Here is an 18,290-nt window from a genome sequence, read left to right on the forward strand (position 1 = left end):
TATTTTAAAGTATATTAAAAGAAGGAAAAAAAACATTATTTAAAATTATAATACTATTTCACAACATTACTGCTTTTTCTGTATTTTTGATTAAATAAATTGATGAGCATTGCAGACTTCTTTCAAAAACATTAAAAATAGTAATGGTAATAAATAGGTAATATTCATTAATATGTTTTATTACACACAACATTTAGGTTGGTGAATTAATCATCATTATCATTCTGATTTTGATATTTGTTAGAATGTTAAAGAAAATACAAAATGGCTACAAATAAAAAGTGGAAAAAAGATGCTAACAAATAACATCAAGCAAAGCAAAATCAAGATTCTAATACTCTCTTCTAAGAACATTCTTAACGCGGTAACAAAACCAATTAGCTGCGCTCGAAAGCTATCGCCTTACACTCTTTCCTCACGGCTATTCGTGTTTATCAACCTCTCTGAGAGCTAAGCCAAACTAAAGAGGGGAAAGAGACAAAACGCATCTGGTTGGGCTTTCTCCTCAACCCAGTCAATCAGAAGAGTCATCTCACGCCCTTATCTCTGCCTGGGATTTATCCGCTAAGTGGATGTGTAGCTACAAGTGAGAATAGCTTGTTTTGTCGGCTTCACTGATGAGGGTTTTCATCCACTGCGAGTATGGCATCCATTGGACGTCTAGGTAATCATTCATTCTATTAAGATAGATGCTGTTCCATTCTGTGGTAAGGAAGTACCACCATAGGTATGAGCTTTTCCTCCCACTTCCAAAAGCTTCTGTAATCTTCTTCCGTCACACAGGGCAACATTTAAATTATGATCATGCTTTCAAGGCAGATGACATGACTAGATTAGTGAGTCTGAAAGCACTTCAAAGGTACGGTACGCATGCAGGCCGAACAAGGTGTGAGAGTGGGTGTCAGAGGGCAGAATGAATGAAAGAAGGGCAAAATGAGCAAACCTGAAGCAGAAGAAGGGAAACAAAATGCGCCTGACAGTGAGTTGATTGTGGGGGGACGACATAATGTACAGCCGCTTTGTATTTGCTTCCATTGAGAGGCAGCCACCCTGAATCCTGCATGCCTGTAAAAGAGCAGGTGCGAGCAGAAAGTATGCTTCGTGTTTTCATACGGACAGGGTCGTATCACAACAATCACAATCTCTATAATGAGGAAACCAGATGAGGTAGAGTACCGAAGCAGCTTTCCCCAGCTGTCCTATGTGTATTGAGGTTGTTTTTTCATCACTGAGGGCAAGAGGAAACAGCGTGAGCCAAATACTACCAATAGCCTCACATGTTGACAGTGCAATTTCCTTTCAGAAAAAAAAAAAATTCTGTAGGTGCATGGTGCATGGTGATGCTGCAACAGTGTTTTTCAGCTGCTATGCTTATAAAAATTAATAATAAATAATAAATTAGATAAAATTTTTGATTAATTTATTCCTTTTGCAGGATGGACTGTAGCAACTGCAACAAATTACGATCTAAGACAGCGCATGCTGTCCAATCCATATAAAACATCACTTCTTTTACCACAGATTGTTTTAAATCATGTTATGAAGGAAGAAAGAATACAACTAAAAGGTTTTGCGATGATGTCATTGTAATAACATATTTTTCTCATTACTTTGGTAAAACATGCTGTTGTGATTAGTTTTCTCAGTTTTATGTCTCTCCAATAGCAATATATGGATTTTTTTGTGCCTTCAAAAGTAATAAAATGTGATACAATTTAGATTTTCGAAGAAAACAACTTGGGTTTTCTGTTTATCAATAAGTTCAGCAAGTCTGTCAAAATTTAAAGAAGCCAGAGGCCGCATAGTGGATTGCATTTGCCTTGTTAGCAAAAGTGAATAATCCATAGCTGGAGGGTAGGAAGGATCAGTTTCCACTGGGATCCAAACAAGCAGGCAGAATTAATACCAACAGTATGCCTGTTTGAAAGCAAACAAGCCGTGCATGGAGTAAGTTTGAAGAGGAGACACTTCTAGGACAGGCCAAATTATCATTCTTTATGTCCTGCAGGCATCTCGAAAAACCTATTCCAAGTATTAATTTTTTTGGCAGCAAGTAGAAAATCTGTGGAGATGAGCCAAGAGTATTTTTTTCTAGGAGACATTTAGTGGAGTTTTTCTAAAAGAAAGTTAAGTCACTCTACTAAATAGATATCATTGTACTCAATTGAACAGGAAACAGACTAAGTGTCAAAATCAGAATGAAAATCTGATTGTTCCTTAAAGTCGCCATGAATTTTTTTAATGTAATATTGCAGTGTTTATTATAAATGATTTATCTGTGCACTTCATTCTTTTTTTAAATTTTTATTCATGTTCCCTCATACTCTTTAATCAAAAACATTAACCTTTCCTCCCGTCATGTATTATGGCATGAGGGCAGGGCTATTTTTTTATTCAGGGCAGCATTTTATTTCAACCGGCATTTTTAAAAGTCTTGCGAGGTTCGTTCTACGTTCAGTAATCAGTCTTGCTCTTTCTGTCCGATGGCGCACGTTGTCTCAGCAATCGCACAGTCAATGTCCGTAATAGCTGATAATAACATACGTTGTCTTATTTTAAATCTAGCTTTATGAGATTTCAGAATACTCTTTAGTATCAGTGCTCGTCTCTTTTCCGCCGTTTTGTTCATTACGTCTTTAGTAAACCAATACATAACTAGCAAAAGCAGCGCTGCTTGCATCTCCTCCATACTTGTTATTGTTGCAGACAGTATCGCACAAAAATGATTACTGTGTGTCGCCGACTGGGAGGAACAGTCGCGCGCAGTCCCACGTCTCTGGACTAATTTGACTAATCTTCACGGTACTTTAAACCGCAGTGGAAACGCAGACAGTAGCAGGTCTGTGGGGGAAAAAGTTCCTGTAAAAAAAGTTCCTGGTACAAATTGTTCCGGGTATTTTCGGTGGAAACGGGCCATTAGCAATGCCCAACTTCCAACAATCCAATTAATTCCTGAAGGACAAAATCAGAATCAAGCCCCGCCCTAAATTTTGTCTAATTTCAGAAGCTGTTTTACTCGGATATACATCACAATAGGGAAAAAAAGGACAATCGCAAAAAAAAACTACTGTCACAATTTATTAAAGACACTTGTATTTGTAGGATTTTCCCTTTCATACGCAAAATGTATGGGAAGAGAGTATTTAAATGAATCATTCAAGGTGATTTACTAAGGTTTGTGCTAGTCAATTTACTGGTATTTGTGCCCTTATTTACCGCCCAAAAAAAGCATGTCTTAAACCAGACGCTAATTTCCGCTGCTCTTGGTAGATTGTGTTGGTCATTATGGAAATTATTTGGCTGCATCCTTTATTTTGTGCATCGTTACACTCTAAAAAAAAAGTCTCGTAATCATAAGGGAACCTTTTTTAGTGCTATATAGCACCAATTTTGGTGCTTCAGTGGTTCTTCAGAGGTGCTATATAGCACCTTAGTCAAAGAACCGGTGAAGAACCTCTGAAGAACCGGTGAAGAACCTCTGAAGAACCGCTGAAGAACCACTGAAGCACCAAAAATGGTGCTATATAGCACTAAAAAAGGTTCCCCTATGATTACGAGCCAAGAACTATTTTTGGTGCCATATAGAACCTTTTTTTTTTTAGAGTGTAGTAGATCATGCTCATAACTTTCCGCTCCCATCGGCGCATTTGTGGAAATGGGCTCCCACGCTAATTTTACCTGTTTAGTAAATTTGGCCATAGTTGTGATTCTTTTATTCTGTTGAATTTCTTGTAATAAAAACAAATGTGCATGTAGTTTGTTATAATGCAATATCTTCAGTGAATATTCTCTCTAGTCTCTCTATTTAGAACAATAGACCTACTTGAAAAACACTAAACAAATACATACAATACAAATTTGGTAACACTATTTTACAGTGTCCTTGTTACATATATTATATGTAATTACCATAGTAATAACAGTAAATTATGCATAATTACATGCAACTAACCCTCAACCAAACCCTAATCCCACCCTAACCCTATAGTAAGTACATTTTAATTAATATTACTCAGTACTTAAATATATAATTACACTGTAACAATGACACCTTAAAATAAAGTGTAACCCAAAATTTTATTGAAAAATGTTCCAGTTGCACTTTATTTTTCAGTATGTTAATTTTACACAAACTAATAAGTAATATAAGGTAATGGACTTAATGTGGGTTAAAGTTAGGTTTAGGGCTAGTGCCATATAAGTACATAGTTCCTACACGCAAAACAGCAATGTAAAATAGTATGCTACCAATGCTCCTCTAATATACATAACTGTATTCTAATAGTGGATAGAACGTTTTCGCTGTCAATATAAAGTGAATCATTTCCAAATAATAATTTAATAATTCAACTATAAAACTGCCTTTATTTAAGGAACAAGGGAATCATCATATTGGGGGGTCCTTGGCATCAAAAATATGAAAAGAATTATATATCATGTATAGCCTATTGGCTATTAAATCACTCAAAAAAACATGAAAGCCATTTTTCCAGTGTTGGTATAGTTACTAAATTTGCTTTTGTAAGTTGCCCTCTCATCAAAATGCTTATTTTGTCTTGAAGTCTCCTAGCATCAGACCAAATAAACACTCTGTTGAAGTTGCTCGGAGAATGTGCATCAGCTATGCCTTGCCAGCAATTGTCTGCGCTTGAACAGCCCATAGCGTTTTGGTAGGAGGGTTGGGATTTATTGTTGAATAATACATGAGGAGGAGCCACACCAATGTCTCACCCAGACTTAATGAAAGAGAACATGTCTGCACACAAATCAGTCATGAATAAACATCAGACAGTAATTAAACTTGGTGGCAGCAACTTTATTCATTAGTAAACAAGCAGGATCACAGCTTCCTGTGCATGGTGAGGATTGGGAATGGAATGGTATTGGAGGCCCTGTCTGATATCGTTTGGCATCATTGGGAAAGAGCAGGCCTGGTCAGAGAAAAAGCTCAGAAACTGACCTCATTACCAGAAGTTAATTCCCTGGCACTTCATTAGCTGCAGTTGGTAAAGACATAGCTGTCAAACTGAGGCCTGTATCTCTACTACATAATGATTAGAAAACTTTACTTCATTCCTAATTTTGACTATCTAATGACTTTTAAGCATGTGGAGTGCCTACAGGTGGTACTCAACAAAACTCTGAAAATTAACAAAAATATTTCAAATGAAATCAGTTAATTTTCAATGTTTATGTGTATTTTTGTCTCACGGTTAATATAGCTTTGTGTGTTTAAATCTTTAGTATATAGCTTACATTGAAAATAATGTCAACCTGAAGATGTGCTTCAGGTGATGCTGTAAAATTAAATCTAGTAAATATGAATTAAATGTATGCATTGCATTGGACAAAAGTGACAATAAAGATTTCACAATTTCAAATAAATTTCAAGTTTTGCCAACACATGCATAAATTACATTTTAAACAATATTTAAATAGAAAACATTTATTTTAAATATAGTGTTTTTATTGTATTTGCGGAGGCCTTGCTTAGCATAAGATATTTCTTTAAAAACAATAATAATAATAATTTGAACGGTTGTGTTCAGACCTGCAAAATGCATTTGTAACCCTTTCTAAATGTTGTATTATTCTGTTATATTGTCCTTTTTAGAAATCTTTCCAAAAGAGCCAGTCAAGGGACTGATGACGGTCATGTAGCACCATTTATTCTTTTCTTTTTTTTAAGCATTATAGTGTGTTGCTTACATTCCTTAAATGCGCACTCATACCAAATAGAAAGATTTTGTGACTAGTCTGTATTTGGATGTTCTGATTTGATTGTACTTGGCTGTGATAGAGGATGTGCTGTTTAAACTTTAAATTTGTTTCTTTTTCCGCAGCCTGCAATTGTAACCTCCATGCAAGGCGCTGTCGTTTCAACATGGAGCTTTACAAACTCTCCGGGAGGAAAAGCGGAGGAGTCTGCCTGAACTGCCGGCACAATACGGCAGGTCGCCACTGCCACTACTGCAAAGAGGGCTACTACAGAGACATGTCTAAGCCCATCTCTCACAGAAAGGCCTGCAAAGGTATGAAGGGTACTGAATCGACACTCCATGGGCACAAAGGGCGACTGGGTTTGGTCTTAAGGGCCCAAAGTCTGCAACTTATAACTTGACGTTTCCTAGGGAAAGCAGAAAACGCTAAGGCTAAGTGATTAGCTGGCTGTTTTCCACACAAAGAAATTCACATAGTACCACAAAGAAACCAATTAGATGGGGCCGGTGACTATTCTTAATGTGTTACCCCTCAAATGAGGGAGTCAGCAGGTCCAAAGGAAGAATTCGCACATTCCTGTGCTCCTCCACCCCCATGAGACTCTGTCAGCATGCAGCCCAAGGACAGGGATGTGGGTGGGGGAGGGGTGGAGGAGGAAGGTTACATCTTTCTGACATAGAGTTATTGGGATTCATTTGGGGGATGGTTTGACAGGACAAGCCAAACAAACAGAGCAGAGGTGTGAACTGATCCTTGTTACAGGTCAGATGAGTGAGAGGAACTGAGGTTAGGGGAGGATGGACAAGAAGAGAACGAAACGCAACTTTCCACAGGTGTGCAACTGGCTGGCGACAGCACGCTTACCTGGGAGCTGTCCAGAAGAAAAGAGACAAAAAGGGAGGGTATTTTTGCCTAACTTTGCCGTAGGGCAAGATGATAGGAGCAAAAGCTTTGTGCAAACAAGCCTCCCGTCACCCCTTAGCATCTCCTCAAAACAAGGTCCATTCTGCTGCTGTCCGTGACGGCTTAGGATCATTTACTTCCAGCTTTAGCTCTAGGTAAAATGTGCTGAAAGTTAAAGACTCTATTTTCCCAAACAGATAAATAGGTAAATAAATAAAAGCATCCATCAATCTGACAATCAAGACGGTGGGGAATGTTTTTGCATCATTCAAGAATGTTATACTTGAAAGCTGAACAGAAGGTGTTTGTTTTCCCGCAATAGCATCGGCACGCATGAGTCCTCATTTACAACATCCACACAAAAAAGCAATTAGCCTGATTCCTGCTTTCATATAGAGGCAAATGCAATTGTTTTATGTAGCTTTAAACTAAAAATGAAAATATTTGAATTTTTAACTTTTAATAAAAATAAAAAAAAATTTACATTTAAATTTTATTCATGATATTTAATCATTTTTGTGGCATATTTTGTAGTTTTGAATTTTGTAAATATAATCGCAAGGTATCTCTTATAATCGCAAGGTAAATAATATCTGTTATGGAGGCAGTTGAGGATGTAAAGAAGTTTGATTTATTATTATTATTATTAAACATAGAAGTGACATTTCTATGGCGTATTATATTTAGAAAAAAAAAATGTATTTAATCATTTTGTAAATTTAACACATTGCACTGTTTTTGTGGTGTATTTTATATATTAGTATTTTTAAACAGCATATTTAAAAATAATAATACCTGAATGATTGAGGCACAGTTTTCATGAACATAAAAAAAAAAAATTAATGTAAAAGTGAATGCGTGTTGTTTTTAGGTCTCAGACTCACATTACACCTGATGAATATGAAAAAGATTAATGAGCATATAATAATATTCTCTGCATGGAAAGGCATTACAAAAATGCATAACCTAACCAACATATCCATTCTACCATACTCCAGACTGACATTTACCCCTCTCTGGGCTCTCGTTTGATTCTCCTGTCGACTTGGAATGCAAACAGACATTCATCATCCGACTGTGTGTTTCGCTAACCCCCATGCTATGTGTCTCATTGAGGGAAGAGAACTTCTTTTTGTTTTCACTTCCTTTCTCCTGTGGACAAGACTTGATTCTTTCAGCATCCCATTACTCTCATTGGTGAGGTTTGCTCTGTTGGGATATGTTGGCTGGTCAAATGATGCATTTAATTGCAGAATTTTGTACACACTTCCCTAATAGTGTGCAAATGGAAAAGATAAGTCTGAAAAAGGCCAAAGGTTTAATGTGTTGTTTTAAAGTTTTGTGATAGAAACTACATCACTGGAAGTGATTAAGTCAAGCTGGCGTTAGATCGTTTCGTTTCTGCCGTTTCATTTTTTCCACTTACGCAAGGCTTCCATAATTAAAATCAAGGGTGAAAAATCCTGCAGGTCTCTGATGACCCTGGTCCCTTTTTTCTAAAGTTTTATTAAAATGATCTGCATTGCTTGGAAAGTTAATGAACTCTTCTGTTTCCCTGAGATTTGAGACAGAGGCCATGGAGGATTTCCCAGGCACTTGGAATTAGGGTCAACAAACCAAATGGAATTCACTAATGGTTCAAGGAAAACTATTGAAAAATAACACACTAAAAATAGCTGCAATACTCTTTAGATTGTTACAGAATTATTAATAATAGTTTAAAATATTCATGTACTACTATGAAAGATGTATTGCTGGATGGAAAAATTGGGGAAAATCAATTCTGGATTAAAAAATGCATCATTGTGACCCACAGCCAACGAGAACTTTTCCTAATGCTGATACTTCATTGTAAGGGAGATTTGCTGAAGATGGCAATTCTTCTGCACTTTTTTATTTAATTGAAAAGGGAAAGTTCCCAGTGCTTTGTTTACCTGAATGTTTGCTGTCTGTTTGCATGCTTTCGCCTCTCTCTCTACATTTCTCATTGCTTTTGTTCTTTCGCCACATTCATCCACATTTGTTCTGTTTCAAGTCATTAATCTTCAGGTTCAACTGCCTCATCAGACTTTTGTGCTATTTTGTGTTAGGACCATTTATCAGCACCACTAACATCTTTACATAGAGTGCTACAGGGAAGACTTCAAAACCCAGAAGACTAATTTGTTACTGGTTCTCTGAACTGTTTTTATTTTATTTTATTTCAGTGCTATAAGGTCTGTGGTAGACACAACTTGACAATGTTTTATAATAGAACGTTTTGCTCTACACTGTAAATTACACACACCCATTTTGAAAACGTGAAAAATTTGAAGCTATTATTTTTATTTTAACTCTTTCCCCGCCATTGACAAAAATGTCAGACTTTCATTGTTTTCACTGTAATATGGTAGGGGTGCTATACACATCTTCTGAAAGAGTACTGAATCTCCTGATCAAAACACAGGAGAATAAGAAGCAGAAACAAGCGATAGTATATGTAATTATATGCATATGTAAAATAACACGATCGTCAACATTAACACCACATATAAATCAAAACTGCTTAACAGTACCGAACAAAATGTTGACGCAGGATAAAGTATAGGACAGTGAAGCTTTGGGGGTGTTGATGGACTCAATCTATGTTTTGATCATCGTTCTGAATCTGATCTGGATGTAGTCTTTGACAAAATGCCCTTTTCCCAGTTTTTGCTCAAAATGTAGTTTTTTTTAATGAAACTTACCCACATTAAAGTGTTGATAAAATAAAAGAATGCATTAAGCTAGAATAAAACAGTCTATTTTTGTTCAAAAGCAGAGGGTCTGTTCTTTCTTTTGATATATATTTCATGATCGGATATTAATACAACAAAATATTCTGGGTGCCATTTTGTGAAAATGATTTTTTTTTTTACTTGTTCGGATACTTATGTCAGTTCCCTCCGGGTAGTGATGGGGAGTCAACTCCAAAAGAGTTGATTCCCCGACTCTGAATAGCCCCAGAGTTGGGGTCGACTCCAGAACAGGAATTGACTCTCTGTGTCGACTCTGTTGTTGTGTCCGAAATCGCTCACTTGTTTACTGATTCTGTAATCCCTATATAGTTCATGGCAGTTGAGTGCACTATATAAGCGAGGAGAGACTGAAAGCAAGCAAGGAAATCAGACACTGACGTAGTACACCATGTAAGAGAGGCTGTCGCAGAAACTTTGTCACACATATTTATCCTACATGTACTGTAGCTTACTTTAGATATAGATAACAATCATGGTAACTTTAGTTTGTAATTATACATAGGCTTCCTCCATGTTAGATTTAGTTTAATTGATGGTATATTAATGCAATAAATAGGTATAGATTTGGTTTTCCATGGTTAACTTTGTGTTCCTAATCATTAAACTAACCATAAATCATAAAAACATTCGCAACAATAATAAACACATCAATACGTGTACATTATTGTATGTATTTTAGTATTTAGTATCTTTAACTCACCTTTTAAGACAACAATCATGTGCATTTAGTGCTATCACTCGACAACACTGTTTTTCGTTAGGTATCGTAACAGCTAGGTAGCAACGTTGATAGCCACTCATCAAGTCATCGCTAAATTGGACTAATTTGGACGGTCACGCTAAAAGTGTGCTGTTTTAATAAGGGGATTTTAAGGCTTTGTGTCGGGGGGAAATAAATCAAGTGTATAACAACTGTAATTTTGTCTTATTTCATACCCTGTTTTGATGTAAAGTAAATGGAGTCGAGGAGTCGATTCCATAGACTCATACAGTGGGAGTCGGGAATCTGAGTCGACTCAAAAAAACCTAGAATCAAACACCCCTACGCACTCTTGAGGTCTTGAACACGGGAAAACACTGGCACTTTTCAACTGAGAAGGAGACCTTCTGTTAATCTGAGCTGACTACCACAAATCGAATGTTGCTTCATTTTAAATAGTTCTGAAAACACATTTCATCATGATTTACAAAATCTGTAACTTAAACAAGGCTTTTTGTTCGTTTTAATCCTGAAATTCGCCAGAGTTAGAGCCCCTAATGTAATTACAATCAAACACTGTCCAAGTTATACAGCTGTATTAAATTACATCAAAACAGATGTACAAAAAAAGCATGAGTGGTAATTACAGAAAGGTGACAAATGATATGAAGCATGATATTTCATTCCCGCCAAAGAAAACATTTTCACAAGCTAAATAAGCAATGTATTGCAAGTTAATGAAAATAGGTGTAAGTGTGTCGTAATATAAAGCGTCTCACTCCCCTCACACTCATTAATTTAATGTGTTCACCACATATTTTCTCTTTTCTTTTGACAAGTCACCACATTCTTAATCAGAGCAGTGAAATAGTGGCAACGATATACTATAACAATTTACTTCAGGAAAAACACTTAGTATGTGCTGCTCTTTTACTGTGCTTCAATTCAATTGAATTCCTGGATTAGTGTTCAATGGCTCTACACAACACATTTCTGACTAAACACCTTCGAGCATCTTCAAATACAGACATTTGAGTCACACAGATTTTGGGTATAGTTCCATAATAAACAAATATACAGTATATATAGTTTAGGTATAATATGTGACCCTGGACCACAAAACCAGTCATAAGTTGCACAGGTATATTTGTGGCAATAGCCAACAATACATTGTATGGGTCAAAATTATCGTTTTTCTTTTATGCCAAAAAAATGCCTTGCCAAGGATAACTTTAAAGGCTATTTTCTCAAAATTTAGATTTTTTTGCACCCTCAGATTCCAGATTTTCAAATAGTTGTATCTCGGTCAAATATTGTCCTATCCTAACAAACCATACATCAATGGAAAGCTTATTTATTCAGCAATAATTGAACCTTTTGTGTTTTGTGGTCCAAGGTCACATATAAGAATATGTATTTATGTGAAATATATACAATAATTATAAATTTAAATAATACTTGAATACTCAAAATGTATAGAATTCATACATTTTGTGATGGTTTATGAATAATATGTGTCTTGTTAAAGGGATACCCCAAAATGGAAATTATCTCATTATTTATTCACCTTTATGTCTGTATTTCTTCTGTGGAATACAAAATAAGATATTCTTAAGAATTATGGTGACCACTGACTTCCATTTCTCAAAATATCTTCTCTTTAAGTATAACCCATGATCATGATAATAATAACAACATTGTTACAGTCGCATTGTGTTTTAAACCCAGAAACAACTGCGTCATCCCCCTAGGTAAACTAAACTGAATGAAATATACTTATACTTTCTGTGAAGTGATTTATCGAAATCCACTGGGCTACTGGAACATACCCTTTAAAATTCATAAAGAACGACGCAGAGAGTCTGTATTAGGTTAAACTTCTAATGAGACTTCAGCCCTCTGATTTGTGGCTTCATCCTTCATAAACCACACTGTAAACACACAAAGTGAAGGCAGCTTTTCTTTGCAAGGTGCATCTTGTTCTTCTCTTTGAGTTGTTTGCTCCATAAGTTTCCTTTACTCTGCTTAGGAAACATTTGCTTCATCATTTCTCCTGCCCACAGGAGTGAGTGACTCCTTTGAACTAGATTTGATTTGTTAAATGAGCCGTTTTGTTTTAATACAGTAAACCACACTTAGATCATATAAGTGTGTGGTGCTCTGCAAACTGTCATCCACGCTGGACTATTGTCACCCTATTGGGTGGGCTGTTAATAGTTCATCCATTTTTGGTTAGCTTGGAATCTTGGTTCGGTATTATATGAGTTTATATGGATTGCTAACTCTTAGAACAAGCAAGCTACAGATGACATCAGCGTCTGATGGGATCCCAAGCAGAAAGATGTTAGCCAGTCAATCTAATTGTGCCTTCAATGTGTGGTTGCCATGGGTTTATATACAAATAGACAAAATAAAACGCAAATTTTCCCCCCATCCTCCATCAGGGTTCTGGGAAAAGCTAAGAAAGGTTAGTATAGAGTATGCTCGATTATGTTTGCAGGGAGAGCTGTGTGGTATTAGTGGTCACACTATTACGCCTTCCATTTCGACATGTGTCTTGTAGTGTCACAAAACTGCTATTATTAACCACAAATAACCTCTTCTGTTGGGGATTTGAAAATATTGTTTTACATTACCTCACTTTTCGCATTTGATAAAAATATAAAAAACGACTTATTTTGTGGCTGGCTTCAATTAGATGAGAATGTAGTGCATAAAATTGACAAGTTTGGCAAAAACTTTGTTGACAAAAAGCAGTTGTAGAGCTTGGAGTGACATCCATAATTTAATCAAATTATTATCCTAATGCAAAAACACTCTAAACAAACTTAAGCAGCAACAGACACTCAAAAGATATCAACAATGGTGCTTAGAGTGAAGCGGCTCTCATTTTCTCTTCCTTTTATTTGCTTCAGACATTTTTTTGTGGGCCAGCAGAAACTATAATCACTACAATACTGAGCCTGGGCTGAGCTGGCCCACCTCCAATAACACACAAATTACCCCACCGACTCTTAACATGATGTTTTTAATGGAGGAGAGGAGCTCAGACTTCAAACAGCAGCTTTATAATAAACTATTGGCAGGGATCTAAACTTCTCACATTGTGCAATCTGCTCTATAAAGCTGCCGCGTGCGGATCTCTTTCAAATGGATTAAATGCTCTTATCAAGCACTCAATTTTTGGCCTTTACTCTTTAGTTGTTTTCTTCAGTGGAATACAGAAATTATAATTGATAAGAATTCTGATATTCTTTGTCTTCTGAAGCCATGTAAAAGGTTTGGAAAAGTGGAAAAGTGAACCAGGATATTCTTTAAAAATTCACCTTTTGTTTTCCACAGAAGAAAGCAAGTCATACATGTTTGGAATGACGTGAGTGTGGTTTCTTAAAGGATTTCGGAAAAAAAAAGAAAAATCTTATTCAGGCTTGTATATCAATAAACTCTCAGCTTGGTACTTCGGGACCAGGGACATGGCAGTAGTGAGAGTGAGTGGATGAGGAGAGGAAAAAGTAGATCCATATCTACTCCAGGAATCTGGTGTAACACCACCACTTCACTCTAAGTGGACAACCACTTAAACACTCTCCAGACAGGTTGTTATCAGGCAGCAGAAGCTAAAATGTTTGAGAGACATACACCTGCACCCCATGTGTTTTACGTTGATTTACTGGTTAGCTCAGACTATCTGATTTAGACAGTTGTTGGGCATTTTCTTCTTCTCTCTGAATTCTTCTTTCTGAAGTACCATTGGTTTAAACTGACAAAGATATATATAAATTCACAAGCTCAGACATTTACTCACTCTTACGTAAATCCAAACCTGTATGACCTTCTTTGTTCTGTGGAGGGGGGAAAAAATATATTTTGAAGAATCTTCATGCAGGTCTTTTCCATGCAATGACAATACATTATTTAACATTCACTGACGATTCCCCAATTCACTGGGCTGTTAAAGGAATATTCAGAGTTAAGCTCACTCAACAACATTTGTGGTATAATGTTGATTATCACAGAAAATAATTAGTGCTGTCAAATCGATTAATCACGATTAATCGAATTCAAAATAAAAGTTTGTGTTTACATATGTGTCTGTACTGTGTATAATTATTATGTATATATAAATACACATTGATTAATGTATATATTTAAGAAATATTTGCATGTGTATACTGTATATATATTTATATAATTTATATTATATATAAATATAAATATTTTTTAATGTAAACACAAACTTTTATTTTGGATACGATTAATCACGATTAATCAATTTGACAGCACTAAAAATAATTCATCCTTATAGATAAAATAGATCAATAAGTCATCCCTCGTTTTCTTTATAGCAAATAATCAAGGTATGTTGAGGTACTTGTGATGGAAGTGAATGGGACCAATTCTTTAAGGATTTAAAGCAGATATGTGAAGCATATAATTTTATAAAAGTCCTTCCATAAATATTTTTGTTAATATTTGTGTATTATGCTTAAATCATATTTTTACAGTCCATTTAGGGTTTTAGGTTTTATGGCATTGCATTATCATGGCATACAAAAATGGTTAATAAGCATTTTTGTCATATTAAAATGAAATTTTAGCATAATTGATTACATCTTGTGCTTATACTACTGAAACAGTACTTTAATGTGTTCAGATTGCCTCATTCATTATACTGTAAGTGCCTCAGTGTAAGAATTTTTTTTTTAAGAAATTGAGCAAATCTTTATGGTTATCAATAAAAAACCCACTTTTGATTAAACTGAACTTTTACTGAACTTAGAATATTGCTTGAGAACTGGTGCAACACGATCAATGAGCTATGAGTAAATGCCCTCAATTAATGATCCGGTCAGCAGAAACCTACTTCTACACTCTCAGAAAAAAGGTACAGTAGAGGTACAATTTTGTTCCTTGGGGAACAAAACACATAACTGTACATTTAAAGGTACACAATTGGTCCTTAGGGTACAACTGTACCATTGTTTTTCTCTAGAGCAGGGGTAGGCAAGTTCGGTCCTAGTGAGTCGCTGTCCTGCAGAGTTTGGCTCCAACCCTGAAAGACGTCTATAGAAGCTCTTATTGAGAATTAACAGAGGTTTAGATTTTGATGTTTTTTTGAAAATGTTCAATCACCATTATGGTGATCAGTGTTTCCTTTAGTTGGTCAGTTTGACTTGATTTTCTTGCTACAGATTAGACAATCTGAATTCTGAATTCTTATTTTTAAATACATTTTAGGGGGAAAACCGTTTAGACGCACACAGATATCAAGAATCAACATATGAATCTCAACAATGGTGACATCCTTAATGCTGCAATGCATGCTGGGAGCCATGAGTTTTATACTGTGGTGGCTTAGTAGGGTTGGAGCTAAACTCTGCAGGACATCAGCTCTCTAGGACTGAACTTGCCTACCCCTGACTTAGAGGTACAAAAATGTACCCTTAAGGGTACCACCCCAGTGACGGCCACTTGTACCTTAAAAGGTACAATTTTGTACTCTTTTTTTTTTTGGACAGTGTAATCTTGAACTGATAATTAAGATTTTAAAGTCATCCATTTCCACAAAGAAAGATATTACATTACAATGACCTACTTCACGTTTGAGGCTGTGGAGCTGTTTCATTTAGTAAGGATTAGTCAGCTGAGCTGTTTATTGAGTCTTTAAGGTGTTTTACTGCACATTTGTCACGAGAGACTAAGTGTGGCTACTTTCCACATAATGACAACTCCAAAGGAGAAGACATAAACTTGGCTTTGATGACGAGAGAGTGACAAGTGACAAGAGACAGACATGCAGGGAGTGGCTGTCAATGTGTGCAGTTCCAGCCTTGGGACTGGCCTTGGGACTGGAACTTGACTTCACAGCTCTTAGCACAGGCTTAAAAGAAATAAAGTTTAAGCGTAACTCTCTGTGCTTCATTTGTCATAAAATATATGAGCCAATTTACTCATTTTAATGTGCAAAACATTTGACAGAGTATCACTTCTACAGTGCTGGTGGGGGAAATACTGAGTAAATGGTGTTGGGATTTATTTCAAAATAACTTTAATGTAACTACCCACAGTGGGAATTTAAGAAAATGGACTTGAAAGGAGTTTTGACACAAAGGCAATACAATCAGTTCACATGGTTTAAGAAGTGGAGAGAGACGCTGAGCCATATGTTAGAGAGAGACCTCCCAAGAGGAAGGGAATGTGACAGACATTATTGGCATAAGCACGTGTTTCATTCTTCATTTGAAAAAAAAAAAGAAACCACATGTTGTGGAAACATATTTGAAGTAAATGCTTTTATTTCAAGATATTTTGCCAATTTACAGTGGTCCCAAAAATGGGTTTGGACATGTATTTTTAAAAATATAGGCCTAGATATATTTTTGCATTATATAACAAAGTGCCATTTATTGTAAAGACTTTTTTTTATTGTAAAAAAAAAAAAAAAACACTAACTGGTGCAATGATAATTTTGGATATAGCGTAAGCATTTTGAACTGCGAGAGGCGCTACACTTTCTTTGTAAGCTGAATACGGAAGGTGGTCTGGCGGTAGCTAGATATTTTACTTTATAAAGTTTTAAATATGGATATTTTTCTTACACAAACCAATTCACTTCAGAAGGCCTATATTAACCTCCTGGAGCCGTATGGATTACTTTTACAATGGATGGATGCACTTTTTTGGGCTTCAAATTTTGGGCTGCCATTATAATGCTTAGATTAGCCAGGACATTTTTTAATATAACTCCGATTGTATTCATCTGAAAGAAGAATGTCATACACACATAGGATGGCTTGAGGGTGAGTAAATTGTGGGATGATTTTCATTTTTGGGTGAACTATCCCTTTAAGGCCACGCATTACGTAAACGCTGTCAGGCACTTCACGAAACAGTTATATGTTGTCACTTTGCGAAAGCTTAAAAGAAACTGATCTTACACTGGACAAAGTTGTTACGATAGCAAGCCAGATAGAATCTGCTGCCTATCAAGCTAAATCCATTTCAAATTCTCGCCAAGTTACACTCTAAAAAAAAAGGCTCGTAATCATAGGGGAACCTTTTTTAGTGCTATATAGCACCAATTTTGGTGCTTCAGTGGTTCTTCAGAGGTGCTATATAGCACCTTAGTCAAAGAACCGTTGAAGAACCTCTGAAGAACCGCTGAAGAACCTCTGAAGAACCGCTGAAGAACCACTGAAGCACCAAAATTGGTGCTATATAGCACTAAAAAAGGTTCCCCTATGATTACGAGCCAAGAACCATTTTTGGTGCCATATAGAACCTTTTTTTTTTTAGAGTGTACCGCCCCATTACAAGCGTTGCAGCACACAGTAAATCACAGGACAACAGGAAAACCGTCACATGCACCTCTTAATTCTGCTGAGAGGAAGTCATGCTTTCACTGTGGATCGAAGGCACACTTGGATAACGCTGTGAACTGCTTGGCTGCAACTGTTACATGCAGGATGTGTAAAAACAATTGGACATTATGCTTAATTGTGCCAATCAGCGCAATCAAATATGTGTGAAATTGAATTACCAGTCATGACTGTACACAGAATATTCAGCTCGTACTCCAAGCATTACAAGCATATTGACTCTATCTACTTCAGCCTCACAGACTAATATGGTGGATTTGGTGGCTGACACTAGGTCTTCTTTATCTATCCACTATGCTCTAAAAGGTTCTACTGTTTTCTCTACCATCGGCTTGACTAATGCTTATTACCAAGTGGCACTGCATGAGGACAGTTGTGACCTCACAGCCTTTATTACTCACAACGGACTGTTGTCATGTTCCTTACGGATTGGCTTCAGCGCCTGCAGCATTTCAGAAGATGATGACCATCATCCTTACAAGCTTGTCAGGGGTTTGAAAATTACCTGGATGACATTATCATCCACGGACATGACATGTCTATGCATGACAAAGCACTTCAAGTGGTCTCACAACGACTAGAAGCTGTTGGCTTGCAGCTCAATAATGACAAGTGTCGCTTCCGGGAAACCAGCCCGCTGTTCTTAGGCCATACTGTTTCAGTGAAGGTTTTTTTTCTTGATGAATCACGTGTACGATGTTTAATCAAAGTCCCTTTAAGACAAGTCATTTCACTCTGCGAGCTCCTATCTCTTTAAATGGGGAAACATCAAATTCTCCAAAACTGTTTGCCAAGCTTACGATTACATTT

At 36.4% G+C, this 18,290-nt stretch overlaps 1 protein-coding gene across 1 annotated transcript in view; it reads left to right on the plus strand.

Moving 5' to 3' along the window:
• Positions 1-18,290, plus strand: part of ntn1a (netrin 1a) — a 77,401-nt gene that overhangs the window by 38,406 nt on the left and 20,705 nt on the right. Inside the window, exon 2 of the mRNA XM_079840137.1 lies at positions 5,844-6,032. Coding sequence (XP_079696263.1) covers positions 5,844-6,032 — 189 coding nt within the window. The remainder of the gene's footprint in view (positions 1-5,843; positions 6,033-18,290) is intronic.

The sequence above is a fragment of the Gobio gobio genome (genome assembly GCF_949357685.1).
Source record: "Gobio gobio genome assembly, chromosome: 17".
In the NCBI taxonomy this organism is placed as follows: domain Eukaryota; kingdom Metazoa; phylum Chordata; class Actinopteri; order Cypriniformes; family Gobionidae; genus Gobio; species Gobio gobio.